The 19,044-nt window shown below is 40.0% G+C and overlaps 1 protein-coding gene across 1 annotated transcript in view; it reads left to right on the top strand.

The window, feature by feature from the left end:
• The window catches only part of cntnap3 (contactin associated protein family member 3), a 103,493-nt gene that overhangs the window by 22,908 nt on the left and 61,541 nt on the right, over positions 1 to 19,044 (top strand). Inside the window, 3 exon segments of the mRNA XM_048234638.1 lie at positions 12,759 to 12,952; positions 14,791 to 14,938; positions 16,301 to 16,504. Of these exon segments, the coding sequence (XP_048090595.1) occupies positions 12,759 to 12,952; positions 14,791 to 14,938; positions 16,301 to 16,504 (546 nt within the window).

The raw sequence follows: 19,044 nt of genomic DNA, 5'->3' as shown, positions 1-19,044 counted from the left end.
AGCCTGATCTGCCCGCTATTTATTTTTGATTTCTTAAAAGATTGAGCTTGGTCTGATGAAAGCCAGACTAGCCATGGACCTCAGTTAAACAATGCAAGGGAACATGAATCAGCCTATATTTGCGAACAATAACGGACAAAAGCTCTTCAACTTTGGCCCGTTAAAATGTGTATGAACAGTCTAGCTAACGCATTTCATCAAGGCCCATTTGGACATGTCAGTTATTTGCACCACTGGTTAGATGTAAAACAGCATTTCGTTTCAGACTAGGCTACTGTTACTTAATTTGTGCATTAACAATAACGTTTCAGACTACTGTTACTTAATTGGTGCATTGACAATAAAGTATTACATGAACTAAAGATGACTAAAATCTTATGTAGAAGAAGAAACATTCACAAAAAATCCATCCATCCAAAAATGACCTTTGTTTTTGATAGCTGTTGAAAACGACATGGAACTGACAGAGATGTTTTTGTTTATAAATACATAAAAAAAAAACATTATGCTGATACCTTTTGCTTTTCCCAAATACAATGTAGCCTACAGGTGTAAGTGACCTTTCATCAATCCAGTTGCAATGGATGAACTGTGATGAACTGCCCTACTTGTGATTGTTTAGAGATTTTAAAGGTTTTATAACAATGCTACATCTTCTTTGGCTATTCTACAATCTATTCACCTTTTCAGCACCAGTAGGCTACTTTCTGTGCAGCCGCACACACACACTCAGGCATGCCAAACAAGCATACACAAAAGTTTCAAGAGTGGGGGATGGAGTAAAATATGGAGACAAATTGAAGTGTGATTTATTTTCGCGGAACGGATGTACAGGACTGAGCGGCGGTCATATTTTGTACCGCTATGCGGTACATCTAGTTTTTTTGGTAGTGGTTTGTCTTTTGTTTGTTTTTTCCCTATACTGCATCTCCCATTACACTTGCAAACCATTATAAAATTCAGACAGAGTGTCAGATTAAAACAGGAGTGATGCTGAGTTTATGATGATGAGTTTATGATCTGGTGAATACTCTCTGGTTACTGCTTTGCATGTCATAAAAGGTTGTAGGTCAAGCCACAGGGATTTGATTCAAATTGACATTGGAGTTAGCATTGGAGTGTGAAAAGCAAGGCAAGGCAGTCAGCTTATTAGTTGACAGATTGGAAGATGACTGCCATAGCTGTCTGGATCTAAAGGAATCCTATGCAAGATGTTATTATATAATATATAACAGCTTCAAACCCAATTTGATTGTAAACTAACTGTAATAGGGAGAATAGCATGCACAACCAGCCTGGGCTTGAACCCTCAAACCTGCAGTACCTTGGACTGCGAGATGGGCATGCTAACAGATAGAGGCTAAAGCCCATTGTTAGGGCCTAATGGTGTCTGTTGCTAGAATCGTTGGTTGCTAGCACATCTCTTAAAGTGTTGGGAAGCAAGTGGATTTGCTGATGGAACTAGGATGGTAACAAGTCCCCGGTCGTAATTTCCATCCTTGATTGTGATTAAAGATGGAACCTTTTTTCACTCCTGCCTTTTTTTTTTTTTTACCACTGCACAACACTCCTTGCTGCTGAATATTACAATTGCCTGGACAGGATGACTGTCAAAGTCTGCCATGATCCAGTGAAAATGACAGGTGGTGACTGGGATAAACCACTGCCATTCTGTTCCTCAGCTTAACCCTCGTAACCTTCCCGAGTGCCTCAGATTTTCTTTAAAATCTTTTCACAAATGGTTTGTGTCTGTACCTCAGCTTATTTGTATCTACACTTTAAGAACACTCGTGTGAATTATACCATTTCATTTAGTCCAAGGCAGAAATCAATTACACCTTGTCAATCAATCAATACACACCTTGAAATCTTGCACACCACTCAACAAAACAGCCCATCCAGAAAATAAAAGCAAACAAACGGTCAAATCCATTTTTTTATATGAAACCCCTGCTAACTGGCTTAGAGATCCCTGCTAGCTAATCATGGGTTTTGATAGACAACCAGAGAAGAGAGAGAGGCAGATTGAGTTTATCTGGACCGCACACATGCAGAAAAGCCCAGTCTTGGCATCAGCACTGGGAGACACTGGGCCATTGTTTGTCTCTTTTTATATCATGGAACTAAACGGTCTGGGTTGGCTGGATGGCTGGCTGGCCTGCTGTTTGGCTTGCTTGTCATCACAACACAGTACGGTGCTGTCAACACCTCATTTACATCACTGACTATACTGTACTGATTGGCTCTCCCTATGGACTCAGTAGGACCTAGAGAAACCTCCAGACAGTATTGGCCAAAAACGCAAGACAGGCCTTCTTCTGCCTGAAATATCGAGAAGAATGTTTACTTTTCCATAATATCAGAGATGACCGAAATCTTTGAAAAGAAATCCTATTTTTAAAATGTATGGTAAACACGCAGTAGGCCAGGCTCAGGGGAGTCATAGAGTATCTCTGCTCCGACAGTGAAAAGAACTCCTGCCCTTAACGCCTGCTCTTGAAACTCACATAACTGAGATTTTCCAAGTGGGTCTAACCTTTGATGACAAGGCTCAGAAAAAGCTTCTCCAGCATATCCACCATGAGTTAAGCCTTTGAGCTTTATCTCAGAAGCAACTATGTTAAAGAGATTAGTAAATGTATTTCATAGCAGTGGCCTGGGAAAACCTCTTGGAAAAGCCCTTGAAATTTAACAAGTTTCCATAGCCTACACTATAGGTTCCACAACAGACTGGGAAAATGTTCAGTTAAATGTCCTATTCAAGCTTGTGATTTGCTTACAGCCATTGCCTTCATTGCGATGCCTTTTCAACAAATAAAACTGTATCTTATGGAGTTAACAGTGTCTCCGCTGATAACAATTTTTTTCTGGTGTCTACACTGTAGTCATGAAATGTTTGCCACCACGGCAAGAAAAAAAATCAATCAAACCAATCATCAATAATCTAATCCAACTCCTTTGGCCTGGTGAGTGGCCCAGAGGTCTCCCGTGTAGTGCCCATTAGGTGATGGATAATGTATTGTCCGCTGGTCATTATTGGAAAATAAGTCCCTTCAGGGCAAACAGGACCCCAATGCGAAGCGGAGCAGTCATTATACAGAATTATCGGACCGCTGAACGTTATGAAGAGCCGGTCATGTTAATGGAACTTTCTGCAGCACTCTGAAGAGCCGTGTAATAAGCCTACAGAATTCAGATGTTTATTGTCACCAGAAAGGCTCACTTGCCACACCAAACCTACATGTTATGTTACATACATGTGCAGTGCAGTACAATGCCGGGGGGTATTCCATCAAGCAGGCTTAAGGCAAACCCTGACTTGTTTTGAAGTCTTGATAATTGGCCACAAGTCTTTCCACGTTCATCACCTTTGTTACTTTTTTAATTAATCCCTATTTCATCTATGGTCATATAGCAAATGCTTTGAGTTAAAAAGTTACTCTACATCAACATGCTTTAAAGTTAGCTATACTTAAGCTTTTCAGAAAACCTGTACACAGGAATAATGTTTTCTGACTAATGGGGGGACCATGTTGCTGTTCACTATACTATAATGAACAAGAGGAAGATGCTAGTCTAATACTGCTTGCTATTCTAATCTCTTGAAACACGTGGTGCTCTCTTAGGATATGTTTGCATGGTATACTGTAGCAACAACATCTGTGGATCATAGAAGAAATGTTCAGCTATTGTTATAGCTTGAATCTTGACACCATACGCAGATTTTGAGTTGGCCAACCTCTTTCATTTTCATACTTAGCCTACATACTGTATGACTGTTTTACTATAGAAGATTATGAGTGAATTTCTCATAAATTGTAAGTATCTAAACAGCACTTTGACAACATGAATGTCATGTTCAGGGCTGGATCCCTAAACTATTATCTGTTCTATCCAGAACTGTATCTCCAGATTTCATTTATCTGTACAGTTGTGTTACTTGCCACAGTAGATTTCTCAGATAAGGAGGTTTCAGTTCATCATTCTCATGGTGATGAACACTGACCCATTTCAATGCATGATTCAGAAAAATAAGAAGTTGCCTGGCAAGGCTGACTAATGTAATATTTAAAGAGTCTACCTTATGCCAAAAAGGTTTTTGGGAATGTCTGGGTGTGCAGATCATAACAATTTCATTATATGATTGAGATTACTGCAGTTAAGATAGTGCAAACTTAATCTGGTTGGTACTTTGTAGAACTTTTCTTTGACAAAGTATGTGTTTCTTTTCAGTGTATACTGATGTAACTGTGTGTGAAAAAAGTTTACGTCTCATCTTTGCAGGAGAGATCATTCAAAATACTCTATCTATATTCATTGCCTTTCTCTGTTATCATACAATTGAGAATAAAGTACAAACAGTGGACTAAGTCTAGCCGTGAATGCAAATTCTCCTCATTGGAAAATTAGAGTGTTCTTTCTTGAATATCAACATCCTCAATTGGTCTGTTCACTCTCAACAGTGAACATAGTCCCTCTTCAGCAAAAAAAAAAACTGTGATGCATTGCTAAGAAAATACTATTTAGATTTTTATTTTTATTTTTTGCAATTAAGGATTAACATTAACATTAGTACATCAACATTAGTACATTAACTGTAGGGAACAGGAAGACAGGCTTGAAAATTCATTCTTAAACTAAACTGGAAACTCTTATTTCCTCAGTAGACTTTTTTAACATAAGTCACTACACTGAGTGTTACAGTGCATGAATAACATATTTAGCATTTAAATGGTACCTTTTTTCCTCTACATTTGATCATGACAGTTACATTAAAATCACTGTAGTTTAAACGAAGTCTTTGAAAAGGGTGGTCTGCTCAAGAATTTTATGGGCAAATTTGATTTAAAATTAAATGAAACCCCAGAACAATTCCTTTGACTAAAATTACTTGGAATGGAAGCAGTAAGATTATCTCTCATTGATCTGTTTGTTCAATACATCCCATAAATGTGAGGACATTCAATTTACCTCATCCAGCCTAATGTGCAGATGCAGCCATGCACTGTGAACACGCTGGACTATGTGCTGTTGGCTTAATTATCATCTAACTGCTCTGTGTTGGCGTAGTCACAAACACATACAGTGTACAATCTTTACCTTTACAGGATGCTAATTTCAATGGCGGGCCTTATTGCTACAATGTCCTCTCAATCCCCTGTTTGTTAGCAGGTGGAAAAACCGTAAATTATTGATGAGCAAATGCTTAGTTCATTAGACAAGCATCTGGTCTGCACAGGAATACTGTTCACCTTGCCAAAACCCATGCTAAGGCTGCTTTGTTCTGCTGTCAGAATAACCAGAGGTAATATTCGTTGTGTTTCCCACACAAACTCACATTTCGACCTGTAGTGATGCTATACAGTACTTCATTTCAAAACCATACTAGCCCTTTCTGTTAGAAAAATAACTTTTGGAACTCTACATTACAAAGAAAATGCATTAATATTTTCTCTTCATCAAATCAAGAAGAAAGGTTTCAAGGCCCTCCTCCTGACTATTTAAAAAGCCTTTTTCTTCATATAAATGCATGCCCAGGACTGACATTCAAAAAAAAAAACTTTAAAAGGCCATGCTGGCATAGAAATGCAGTTTCAGAGTGAGGCCACTCTGTCTTTTCATATTCTTTTTAAACTTATACAGACAATGTGCCCTGGGACTATTTTCCTTTCTGAACCATTTCAAGAAGCACCCCACTTCAGATGACCCTCTATTTAAACATAACAATAAGACAAGGCCAGCCAAGGGTGCCAAGAGCAGGTCTCCTGCATCTCTCTACAAAAAATATGAAGATTATATTCCCTGGTTTATCATTTTCATTGTTATGATTTCTTTAGGAGCAAACCTTCAAACATCATGCAACCCCGTTTTATATCAGAATGTTCTTACATAACTTGCACCACTATGACACTACTTAGGTCATACAGAACTACCTCAGCCATTTATTGGCCTGACTTTTGCACTATTATATTGACTGTCTACTGTATGTACAATTGCACAATTTCAACTCAAATTTGCTGCTCTTATTTTCTTCATTGTATGTGGCTTCTTATTTTTACTTTTATATTGTTTACTTGAATGTTATGTTTGTCTGTGGACCTAATTGGTATAATGTGTCTTGTCTCCACCGTGGGATAGTAGAAAACGTAATCTCGATCTCTTTGTATGTCTTGACATGTGAAGAAATTGACAATAAAGCAGACTTTGACTTTGACTTTGATGTTTGTCGATTCTGGTCTAATTTATCATTCTGAAATCTCCCCCACACACACACACACTGTATATTAAGCTAATATAGTAAAGATGCAGACCTTCACACTCAGAAAAACACTGATGCTTTTGCACAGTCCTGGCTCTGCAAATGGGAAATAAAGTGTTTACACAATTTAAGGTAATCAACAAGAAGGGGTGCTTATTCACAAATATTGGAGCAAAGAAAGACTCAGTTATCAGGATCGAGGACCTCACCTTTTAAGTGTAATTTCTGTGACAGGAATTTAGGGGTCATGGGATTTACAATCTCCCAACATCTGTTACATGGAGTGTTTGTCTCTGTTATGCTACCAAGCAATTAGTCAAATGTACAGTGCATCCAAGCTGAACAGCAATCAAGTCTGTCTTCAAAACAAGTTAATTCAGTTTTGTCATTGAAGACATGGAACTGTCAAGAGCCTAAAAAAGGCACACTGCAGGAAGAGCTTAATATAATTGTTCTTAGAGGGGACAACAGTTACTAAACTAAATATGTTTATAAAGATGTGACTTATCTCGCTGTCAGTGCAACTGAATTCTAAGTTCTTGACGGCCTAACTACACGTTCCTCATCATTATTTACCCATGATTCTAGTGCCAGAAACTGTAACGTATTTGGGTACTTTGATGTCAGTTGTCTCACTACAAAGGAACTGCTCCTGAGTTAACAGTTGGAAGTTTTCCAGAATTTATTTGTCTGATATATCCAAAAAAATCCTGATATATCCTTTTAGGGGAGGTGTTTAACTCGAGGGGAGGTGGAAAATGAGTGTATTTCCTCAAATGGTGACGACACCCTTAGCTTGTTGATGGTTTGGTGTCTGGGCTGCTCATTTAATATGGTGGTGACACTGACTTCCAAAGCTGAGTGCCAACATCATTGGCATATCATGACTGACCTGTCATTAAAACCTCTTAGCTCTCTGTTTGCTAGGAGGAATATTGGCATCCGTTTTGGCCAAGAGACATGAAAGGACAGGAACAGGGATAATGGTAGCTCATACTCCAAGAGATTATCTTTTCATCGCCATCTATTAATATGGCACTCTTTAGGTCATTCAGGTGTGTGGGAAAATATGGAAGCTTTTTTTCCAAGGATATGTTTTGCTATCTCGCAAGGTTGATCTGTGCATAAGTGTTTTTATGCTGGTTACCTTGGCTATTTGGCTCAAACTCGCTGTTTATTTTCATGGCAGTAATGAGGAAAGGTCAATGTGTTTGTTCACTCCCATCACAGTGTCAATGGCGGAGTCTAAGTGGAGTGGTCATTAAGCCTAACCTTTTGTGCACTCCCAAATGTCAAAACAGGGTCATTATTCCACAACAAATGCAAGCACACTTACATAAAACGCATGTGATGGTGAGCAATGGTATTTTACTGTCAAACTGATTTGGCCCAGTCTAACAAAGTATGTCATATCTTTAGACTCACACGTATGCCATTTCTAGTTTGAAAACAGACTGTTATGAAAACATATCAAAATTGGTCGCTTGAAATCCTCCCTTTTCAAACTGAAAAATATGTTGGCTCAGTGTTTGATACATGGCCTGTACCGAGGTGCAGATGGTAGGACGCTCTGCCAGTCTTTGACCTCCCAGGCTGGTGTAGGTGTTTTGGGCTTTGAGGGGAGGGGAGACTAATGAGTCTAGATAACTGGCTGTTCAAAATTTGTGCGGAAGAGGGGAAAACACACACACACACACACTCTCTTGGGGCTCTGCCAAGCTGCCTAGCGATTGCACATGTGATTCCGCTAACAGTTAATCAGGGAGCTGGAGGGTGTCACTGATGAGTTGAGTCAGGAGTGCATGCGCCAGGATCATGGCAGGAGGACTCCACAGTGAGAGCCAGAGCCCTTTTTGTGCAAGGGGGAAACATTGGAGCGAGTAGTGCGAGTCATGAAAACACTGATGCACCAGGCTTTGCCTGCTATGAAGGGTTAATAGTGTTGCTGTAACGTTGAGATTAAGGTTGAGGTCTTTCCTGGCCAAGAGATGAGTGACAAAGACAACTGACTCGAATCAGGGGTCTGTTTGCCAAAAGCATAGCTGCTAACTACGATGCATATTCTGTGCCACTGCCAAATGTGAGTCGACCGTATTTAAGGTCACACGTAAACGATACAGAAATGCGGTGTTGATAGTCGTATTTCAGTCACATTTTCAACAAGAGCTAACAAATATGCTCTTATTTTTTTCATTGTCCAAAATTAAAAACGTGATATGTGACAATATGAAACTTAAGTGTTTGTGCATGTGTAACGGAGGCGAACTGAGCTAGCATGCTAGTTGCCCGTGTAAATCCTCACACCCCTAACCTTAAGTACACTTTTAACCACTGAGTTGGAAGCCTGGGCTTTTAGCTCAGTGGTTAGAGCGTTCGACTCCCATGCCAGTGTGTGTTGAGGTGGTGGGTTCGAGGGCCGTGAGCGGCGGACGAATTACGACCTTGGTTACACATGCGTAACTCAAATCTACAGACTCACCTTGCTATCAGAGTTAGCAACTATGCTTTTGGGAAATGGACCCTAGAACGATCCAAAAGCCAATCATTCATCACTGTTCAACTCATCCTTCCTTTTGCTCCTGTTTTTTTTTTATCTCATTACCCTGCTTTCCCCACTAGCCCTATTTAACATATTTCCCTCCCCAATTTAAGAACTTGCATCTTATGACATGAGAGGTGGTGTGTGCTGTGTGTGCCTGGGTGGGTTTGTGAAAGTAGAGTATGCTTGAAGTAGGTGATGCTCACTACCTTTAGTGCAGGAGAGTCGGGTTTCTCCAGGTTGAATGAGCAGGAGTCAGGTTTCTCCATTGAATAAGGTCCTTCTACTACAGACACCTGAGGTGAACCTAAAGTGGCAAGTTGCTTTCATCTTTGTGTCATGGATAATAAAACACACACACACACGCATGCATACACACACACACACACACACACACACACACACACACACACACACACACACACACACACACAGGCTGTTATCAAGACCTATGCAAAATAGGGATAATATTTGTTATGCACGCACACAAATGCACACGCATGCACGCACACACACTCACGCATATAAGCATACACACACACACAGGCTGTTGTCAAGACCTATGCAAAATAGGGATAATATTTGTTTGTTGCAATAAAAGCGGAAGAACAAAGGACATCCCTCTTAAAATGCATGCCACCTGTGCACCTAACTCAGCCATATGGGGATAGAAGTTCACATTTCAGCAAGAACACATTAATTTTAATTCATATGATTTGTTGCTTGTATCTAAGTGGTGTTTTAAACCCCTCTGAGAATCTAGTCTACAACTGGAAACCATCACACATTCAGTGGCACGTAATTTATGCAATACACCCACCCCTCTGTATTTTAAGGAAGGCCAGCCTGGCTGTAATGTTCAGGCAAAACAGGCAAAAGGTTTATATTTATGAACAAATCTCTTTTATCCTTCTGTAGTAATTGTAGAACTCTCATTCTTGCACAGTATCTAAGCCATGAAAGAGTACAAACAGTTGTGACTGTTTATATTTATAAAAATGTCCATTTCCATGTTTGCCTGTCACAGCTTAGAGCTTCCACCTATAGAAATCTCTGCCAGATTCACCTGGCATTTGGACACTGTGGTGTATATTGGGAAGCGCTCAGCTGCCGACTTCTAAGCTCCACACCGTCTCCATCTTCCTTTCTCTCGCAAACACAAACACAATCCACATCCTGTCACATTCGTCAAACTGCTTCCATTATTGTCTCTCTGCCTTGCAATAACCATTCTCTCTCTTGCACCCTCTCTCTCTCTCTCTCTCTCTCTCTCTCTCTCTCTCTCTCTTTCTCTCCTGTCCACTTCATTTGCTCCTATATGTTCCATGGCAAATCCATGGTAAATATGCACTTGTTCATCTTCTCTAAGAAAATTCCTTCTCCCAGTTGATGTCTCTCTCTAACAAATGCATCCCAATTCCTTCCCTTCTGTCGAACCCAAACCAAACATTCTGGTAAATATTAAGAGACCTGCCCATCAAAAAAGATACTGGCTGTCTGTTCCTAAATCATAAAAGCAACAGTGTAGACAAGGATATTAGATCTCCAATAAAGTTTCTCCAAGAAGTAAAAGCTATGATGACAATGGAGACTTGCACTCAGAGGTGTTACAACGAATCACAGAGAACAATGTTAGTATGTCAGCTAGTATTTAGCTGTAAGTAACAAGTCAAACAACTTCCAAGGCCTGAGAAGGGCAACCTACTGTAGGTCATGTTAGTTTGTGTCAAAATATCTGCTCAACCTAGCCTTTAATAAAACCAACTTACAACAACTCTGTAATGACATTAAACAATTACATTTACATTTAGTCATTTTGTGGATTAGTGTGATCGTTTTCAGTTTAGTGGTTAAACTTCATATTGCTATGTTTAATGCAGTCACTTACACAAAGCCTGCAGAGGTCTTTCAGACCAGTGATTTCCCTAGTTTCTAATGTTTAAAATAACCTTCAACCTTCAACTAGTTAGTGGCAGTCTTTCATTCCCATGCCTGATCTGTGCAGTTTTGCTAGGCTGCTTGTTCTACTAATGCTGAGCAATGTGAACTTTCAGTCCATCAATAAGACAGTCAAATAAGAATTGAAATAAACAGAATTGATCATAACACTGGCATCAAAAAAATTTGATATTTTCCAAAACCATCATACATGTGCCATCATCAGTGGCATAGAGACATTGCTGAAGTGTGTGTTTAACCAAACTGGAGTGTGGAATACGTCAGATATTAATTCGAACAGCTTGTTTAACAATAGTGTATTATTACACATCTATAGTGTACACAGTAAATAATTAATGTGCAATGTATTTGCTGACCTTAGTACATGTGCATTTCTAATTTTGTTTGCATAGAGCTGCAGCTTGTTTGACTGGGGATTGTATTCAGCTGGGGCTTGTATTGTATTGTATTGTATTGTATTGTATTGTATTGTATTGTATGCGGCCATCTCATTTGTAAGATATCATGTCAGCTTTTATGTAGATGATGTCTCAAATAGATGTGTCTCAAATAGAGATCACCTCTTGCTTTCTCTCACGGTAAGAGACACGGTAAGAGACAAGAGACAGTCATTATAAGTACTCATCATTAAAGGATTTTATACAATACAAGAAAATTAGTATCTTGTATTGTATATCAGGTAAAATCTGCAAAGAGGTGCTGAAAAACATCCATGCAATCCTTTTGCAGAGATTTGTTTTTGCTATTGCAGCACTACACAAAATGGGCTCTAAAGACATGATCAATACACTATTTCACGCATCTAATTCTCTTAAGTCACACACTGAGCAATTAGAGTCTGAAGTTCCAGACAGGTTCTGCGGTAGCCAGGCAGAAGGGATTAGCATAAGCTAACCAATGACATTGTCTGAATGAAAAGAACAGAAAGTTCCAGTCCACCTGTTCACATAATATACATACATGTATACAGCATTTTTAACATATCAAAGAGGACAAAGAGATTATTTAGAAATCGTTTAGCAAATTTACGTCAACCTTTTCTGACAACCTGCACTATTCTTGCATGGGTTCTTCCTTTTATAGTCAAGCATTCGTACATGGATGATAGCGATGTTACATGTTGACACTGTAAACGCTGGAGTCTAGATTACTTCAGCTGAATGTGAATAATTCTTACATTCTTTTTACAGTTTGCCAATGATACAAGCTTTTACTTTGAATTGCGAAAATGGAGTCAAATTGGCAGGGTTGAACAACCTGTGGTCAACAATTTAGCTGTCTTCCTGTGATTCCTAACTCCCAGTAATTGGAGAGCTGTGGGTGATGTAATTATGACATTGAAGATCCATTTTGAATGAATGCAAGAATGCATGTGGGCAACATGCACTTAAAGTATTTATGATCACTGCTGGGTGCCATTTTAGCTTGGCCATTTGTGACAGCTATAGGCCTACAGATTAGAACAGTCTCCTGCCTCCAAATGGAAGTGGCTTCTATCAAGCATGGAGGAAAATGGTCTAACAAGGGGGGAAATGGATGAATTGAATCATATCATTGAATCATGAATGAATTGAAATATATAGGGAGTTAACAGATAGCTTGTTAGACTATTAGTTCATGCCTGTTGTGGACGGAGGAAGGTTCACAGAGGAGGCTCGAGGCTTTTTGTTTACTCCACATCTACACGTACTGTAGCCCTGTGTGTCAATGATTCAGGAGAATTGAGCTACACACATAGGAGGATGGTATCTATCTGACGCAGGACTGTGTAAACAATGGTGTTTATTTTGAATTTTATGGCATGTTCCTTCCTGTGAATTGACTGATTTTCTGATATAATTAATTTGGTCAGCACAATCGTTGAAAATGCATCTCTCTGTTCAGTATGTTTTCTTCACAAAAAACTCTTCACAATCACAAATCAGATTCAGTGTCAGAAATCACATTAACAAATCAAGTCCTTTCTCTCTCTCTCTCCATCATAATCTACTCTCCCCACAGGTGCTGGCGGCTGGTCACCAATGGAGTCCAATAAATATCAGTGGCTCGAGATCAACCTTGGGGAGCGAACGGAAATCACAGCTATCGCCACTCAGGGCCGGTACGGCAGCTCGGACTGGGTCACTGGCTACCAGCTCATGTTCAGTGACACGGGACACAACTGGAGACAGTATCGACAGGAGGACAGCATTGGGGTGAGTTGGCAGAAATCTCAAAGATTATTTTTCAGGCGGCCTGCGTGCGGTGTGCGTGTCCCGCAGTTCCACCACAGGACAGCAGCATTCCCGGCGCTGCCTCTTTAGGTTTTGTTTTTCCCACCTTGTTACAACTCAAGGGACATGAACAACAGGAAGATTTGTAAGAAGAAGAAAAAACTCTTCAATGACCTTGGAGTGTTTTAATAGGAAGAGAACAAGCCTGCGTGTTAATGAGAAACAAAGCGCTTTAGGTTACATGACTTTTAAGAGTTACCTCATAATTAACATTTTGTGCCTTCCTTTATTTAGACCTACTCTACATATCCGCTATTTGAGACAAAAAAAAAAAAACTGGTAGCATATTATACATGCTCCACCTCTCCCAGTTTCACTGTGATGTTTGTTTTAAATTCTCTCAGCCTGCAGCATGGGCCGCATAGCATAGGAGACACCCTCTTGTAAGTCTGTAGGTGAAGTTAATTGGCCCTGTCCATCACGTAGCTCTTTGTGTGCTTCCTACAGTGTAAGCAATGCCAGCAGGCCCATGTGTGAGGAAGATGACTCATGAGCTCTCCATATTTTTGTCATGTGGTGCTGAAGCTTAGATACTTAGGGGGTATGAATGTCTCGATGTCTCACTGTCCCTCTGTCTCCCTGCCACTTCCCTTTTCTCCCGAGTTAGCCAGGGCCTTATGTTGGAGGATTTCCACCTTGACTTGTGGCATATTTCAAAGGACACTTTAAAGCAAATGAGATGCCTCTCTCTCTGGCTTCCTCAGCAGGAAACACTGCAATTTGTTCGGCTTAACGCTTGGCTTCTCCAGGCGGCTGATCCCTTCAAAGGCACTGAGGATGCTACTCAACCCTGAATTACACGACCACTAAGAAAGTCAGTTTTATTCAGGGCTGGCTCTTAGTAGATATTCTAAATGAATGAATAAAACTTCAATCCTGATTTTTGTCCCCTTAACTCTACAATACACCCTTACCTTACTCAGTTACCTTTAACTCTACAATACACCCTTACCATATTCAGTTACCTTTAACTCTACAATACACCCTTACCTTACTCAGTTACCTTTAACTCTACAATACACCCTTACCTTACTCAGTTACCTTTAACTCTACAATACACCCTTACCTTACTCAGGTACCTTTTTACCCTTTTTCGCCCCTTTGCATACGCGTGCATCAAGTTGCCTTTTTGTTTTGTTTTTTGTCGCCTGTGAAAGGGGTGGATATTGATTTCTGTTAAAAAAAGGGGGCCAGTGATTGGCAATGCAAGAGAAGCTGAGGCGGCGCAGTGAAAGCACAGCGCTTATCGATTCATGGCCACCTGCACCATGCTGCTGCTGATCCTTCCAGGTCACCACCAGACTCTACTTCTCTCTCTGGGCTCAAACACCCCGGGCCTGATCTCCGTTACTTACAGACGCTTAGTGTTAAAGGTGTTGCCAAGCTATATAATTGTAAACACATCATGCTGACCACTAAAAGTGTGTAAAACATCAAGTCCATAGGCTGGATTTTGTTGGGTTTTGTTGGTTTTTGTTGGTCATGAAAGGGGAGATGTTAGCATGTGAGTACACTGTTTAGCGTTTATTTCCGTCATCAACGGGGCACTCCATAAAGGTCTCCAAAGCAGACCTTTAACAGCCTGAATCAGGAGCTGTCAACTGGTAAATTAAGACCAAGGTCATTCTTTAAATTGTCAGGAAACATAATCCAGACTGAACAAAATACAGACTGCATTCCTCTGCTGGTCTAAGTTACATTGCATGAACTCCTCAGCCAAATGCTGTTATTTGCCATTTATTTTACTGCCTCTGCTGCAGGTGTTTTCTGGGAACACCAATGCTGACAGTGTAGTGCCGTTCAAACTGCACCAGTCCATGATTGCTCGCTACCTAAGAGTCGTCCCTCTGGACTGGAACCCAATGGGAAGGATTGGACTAAGGCTGGAAGCCTACGGTTGCCAATACAGTAAGAATGTTACATGTTCTATTGTCACATGTTCTATGTGCTGTCATGTGTTCCATGTTATGTGTTAAATGTGGTGCTGTGCCCACATTCTTAGCTGTGGAACATGGAGTGATGTGTGAAACGATTATTCCCCTGGGGACTTTAGACTCATTCTTTCTCTATCTGCCTATCTATGCATTATGCTGCATAAAGTGTGTATACCAAATAGCGTTTATATTTCTTTAACTAAAATATGCTATTTTGCATGATGTAAAAATTCTTGTTTTGTCAGTTAAACTATATGAGATAATAAAGATCCATGCTACATCAGATTGGGAGTTTGTAGAAGGTTGTCTTTGTGCTCAATGGCCTAAACTATAAAATGTTTCTTCATATGCAGTTAGGCTATCACTGTATGTTGTTGTGCTGATTTGTGTTGACAGTAAGGCAAATGTATACTAACACAATTCTAGGTCTCGAGATTAAATTTCTCCTTCATATCTAAGAACTTTTCTACACAAATAAACAAATACCCTTGGACTGGCCCAGTATAATAAATCTGCCATCTGCACGACTGATTTATGATTGGCTTTACATAAATATATGATTGTTTTTTAATGGCACCCCCGACAGGAGATGCATTATACGATAAATGAATCGGGACAGCAGTGACATGTTGGGCTATGTTCTGAATCATAAAGATTTGTGGAATTATGTGGACAAAGGCAGATTAACATTCAAGCCTATTACTAATGCTGTATTGTTATGCCAGTTTTAGTCGTAGGCAATTAAGCTGCGCTGAGCAATCAAGACTTACTGTGCGGCCTGCACATAAAGGGCTCTGCAGGTTGAGCCAAAATGGCTGCCTTCCACTGTCGCACTTAATGCGTGGGCGCTTGATCAGCTGTGTTGACAGTTTAACAAAGGAAACCAAAGAGCCATCAATTATAAAAGAGAGGACTATGCTAATGTCTGCATTTGAAGTGTTATATTTTTCTTAGTCTGACAACTTCCTAGGAATTATGACTGCGGTAATTCCATGTGGTGAATAAAGGAGAGTGGACTGCCTCATTACAATAGACCACATTAAGGGAAATGCCTAGAAGAAACGTTTGCCACTTAGCTGACAAGTTCTTTTTCCTTCTGCACCAGTCATGGAAGTATTATTATTTCAGGGACATTTTTTTTCAGAAGATGTAGTGTATTATAAATGTATTATAAATGTATTATAAATGTATTATAAATGTATTATAAATGTATTATAAATGTATTATAAATGTATTATAAATGTATTATAAATGTATTATAAATGTATTATAAATGTATTATTAATTCCCTCTCTCACTATTTTTTCTCTTTCCTTTTTACTTCTTTTGTTTGTAGAGTCTGACGTGATGGAGTTTGATGGGAGCAGCTCGTTACTGTACAGGTTCAATCCCAACTCCAGCCAAACAACCAAAGACAGGCTTTCCCTGAAGTTTAAGACCTTGGTCCACTCGGGCACTATCATCCACATGGAAGGAATGCATGGCCCAAGCCTAATAATGGAACTGATCCAGGGGAAACTTTTATTTCACCTCAGGAAAGGTAAATCATATTTGTCATGTGATGATGATTGCATGAATTTTGTTATGTATCCCCAGAGCTATAGAGCTGGGTCGGTGGGAAAGGGGAAGACAGTAAATGTGCAGATGTGAACAATTTCTTGCTGGTAAATTACTGCACACAAAATTCAATGAATTATCTAAGTATGCTGGTATTGTAATTGCTAGTCATGAGTGTGTGTGTGTGTGTGTGTGTGTGTGTGTGTGTGTGTGTGTGTGTGTGTGTGTGTGTGTGTGTGTGTGTGTGTGTGTGTGTGTGTGTGTAGACATGTTTCACAGTTTCCTGGATGGTTGTGATGGAGATGTAGGAAATGGGTAGAGAAAAGAAATGAATTCATATTTGTCCTCATTTAAATGCACTCTCCATAAAAAACACTCTGTGTGGTCTCTGTCATCACCATTAGTAACTCAGCTCCATTTCCTCCATCACATTGTTTTTCACTCTCCCTATTTACATTTCATTTTCTGTTCCCTTGCTCATTAGAAGTGCACTTTTTTGCTGCTCAATTTATTTACACCATCAGTCAGTCAGTGCTCCTCTACAGAGATACATTTCATCATGTTCAACTGTTGAGAATGGAAATAGTCCTCAGTGTGTCGGACAGGCTGTGTGTAGTCGGCTTGTTAATTACAAAAGTGGAGCACTACAACGACGAAAAAATGAATCGGGGGGAAAATACTCATCGTTCAAACAGTTAGTCCTGATTATCTTACCTTATCCTCTTTGATAAAGCCCAAGGACCAACCGCAGGGTGTCTGAGGGAGGAAGAGCTTTCTCTTTCTCTCTGTGACGTCGGGCTAGGCAAGGCTGTGCAGGCTCTGGGAAAGGAAACTCATGTGCATCCTTTCTCCTGTACTAATGATGCAAAGCTGTGCCAAGGATGTTGGCGCTTGCCAACCCTATGCAGGGATGCAGGAGGGAACACAAGGGAAAAAAAAAAGAAAACTCAGGTGTTGTCAGAGACTCAGCCTGTCGTTTTTGCGAACTGATGACCGATTCTCTCGGAGATGCCATCTGTCCATGCGGTACAAGGAGGCACTTGCCAGACGGTCCCCACAGGGACTGCTCTTAGTGCTTATCGCGGAGTGCGAGCAACTAGCGCACTGTGGAAATGTGATACGCCACTAATGGCACCGTGTAGGCAGCTGAAAGTCTCCACTGGAGGCGAAAGATGCGCTCCTGAGTTGCTGAGCTACAGTTCAATGCAGAGCCAGGATTGAGTGCTGCTTTTGTTTGATTTAAGATCAATAGGAGAATGTCTAAAAATGGTGCCTTTGAAAAAAAAAAACAGAACAAAGTAAATGCTTCTAGCATGGATTAAGGCATTATGGTATTTCATGCTTTGGATTACTTACTGTATACAACCATTACACTAGTAATAAGGTGGCTCGATTGGATGCCATCAAATCAACAAAATGCCCATCTCTCTTTGTCAACCACCACTGACCATCACTACAAAGGTACACCAAAGATTAGCCTACTCTTCAAAGATACTTTCTGAGTAGGCTACCTACTGTAAGCACCTCCACATATTTCACAACTGACTTTCCTCCCATTATCTAGCCTACTTTGCTTAATTCAAAGGAGGGAAAATTACAGGAATTCACGTTAACTGAATATTCAGCAAGCTATTTCTCTAGGCCTATGAGTTTCATACTTTACATTAGATTTTATTTCATATAGGCTTTGTGTAACACCTTAGCGGATGTTGACACTGTTGATGTATAAAATAGAGACTACAGTATGTTGCTTCTATGACTTCTATTATGTTTAGTATGAAAATGCTCAGTAAAATAAGTATGTAGGGTAGCCTACCATAATCACATAGGCCTAGGGGTACCATAATAAACCAAAGTAGCAATATCCTTGTCCAATCCTCTGATTCTTCATTGATCTAATATAATCTCATGTATTGCGCACAAAGTTTTTAGCTTTAGCAGGCTTGGCTACATGGTGGATTATTGTAATTTACTTGTAACTAAGTAGCCTATACCCAGCCTACCTACATTTCATAGATTAATTGCAGTAGCCACCATATAGTGTAATAATAAATAACTGTCCAGCATAAATCCCACATGCCAAGCTAAAACTCAGAGATTGGGACTGTTGTGTCAGGGTTTTAAACAGGTCTGGTCTTGGCAACTGAATCACATAGTGCATTTCTGTTCCCTTACCAAACAAATGTGAACCTGAGAGGTGAAAATTAAAACCATCCATTGCTATGACGGACGAGAGATTGCATGTTACTCTGCTCATGTTGATAGGGGCTACAGACTTAAACAAAAGATATGCTGTTGCCTCCATCAAAGCATCGCTCCCCCATTCTCTCACTCTCTCTCTCTCTTTCACTTTCTCTCTTTCTCTCTATCTCTATCACTCTCTCTACCTGCCACCCTTCCTCTCTGTTTATTTTTCCATCATTTTTTTCTTGCTCTGCTCCATTCTAATTCTTCATCTTGTCTCTCTCCTTTGCTTTTCTTGGCTATTTCAGTTGTGGTTTTCAGAACTGCCCCTGTCAGGTT

The sequence above is a fragment of the Alosa alosa genome, chromosome 23, assembly GCF_017589495.1.
Source record: "Alosa alosa isolate M-15738 ecotype Scorff River chromosome 23, AALO_Geno_1.1, whole genome shotgun sequence".
Classification (NCBI taxonomy): Eukaryota; Metazoa; Chordata; class Actinopteri; order Clupeiformes; family Clupeidae; genus Alosa; species Alosa alosa.
This window is presented reverse-complemented; position numbering and strand designations above follow the sequence as displayed.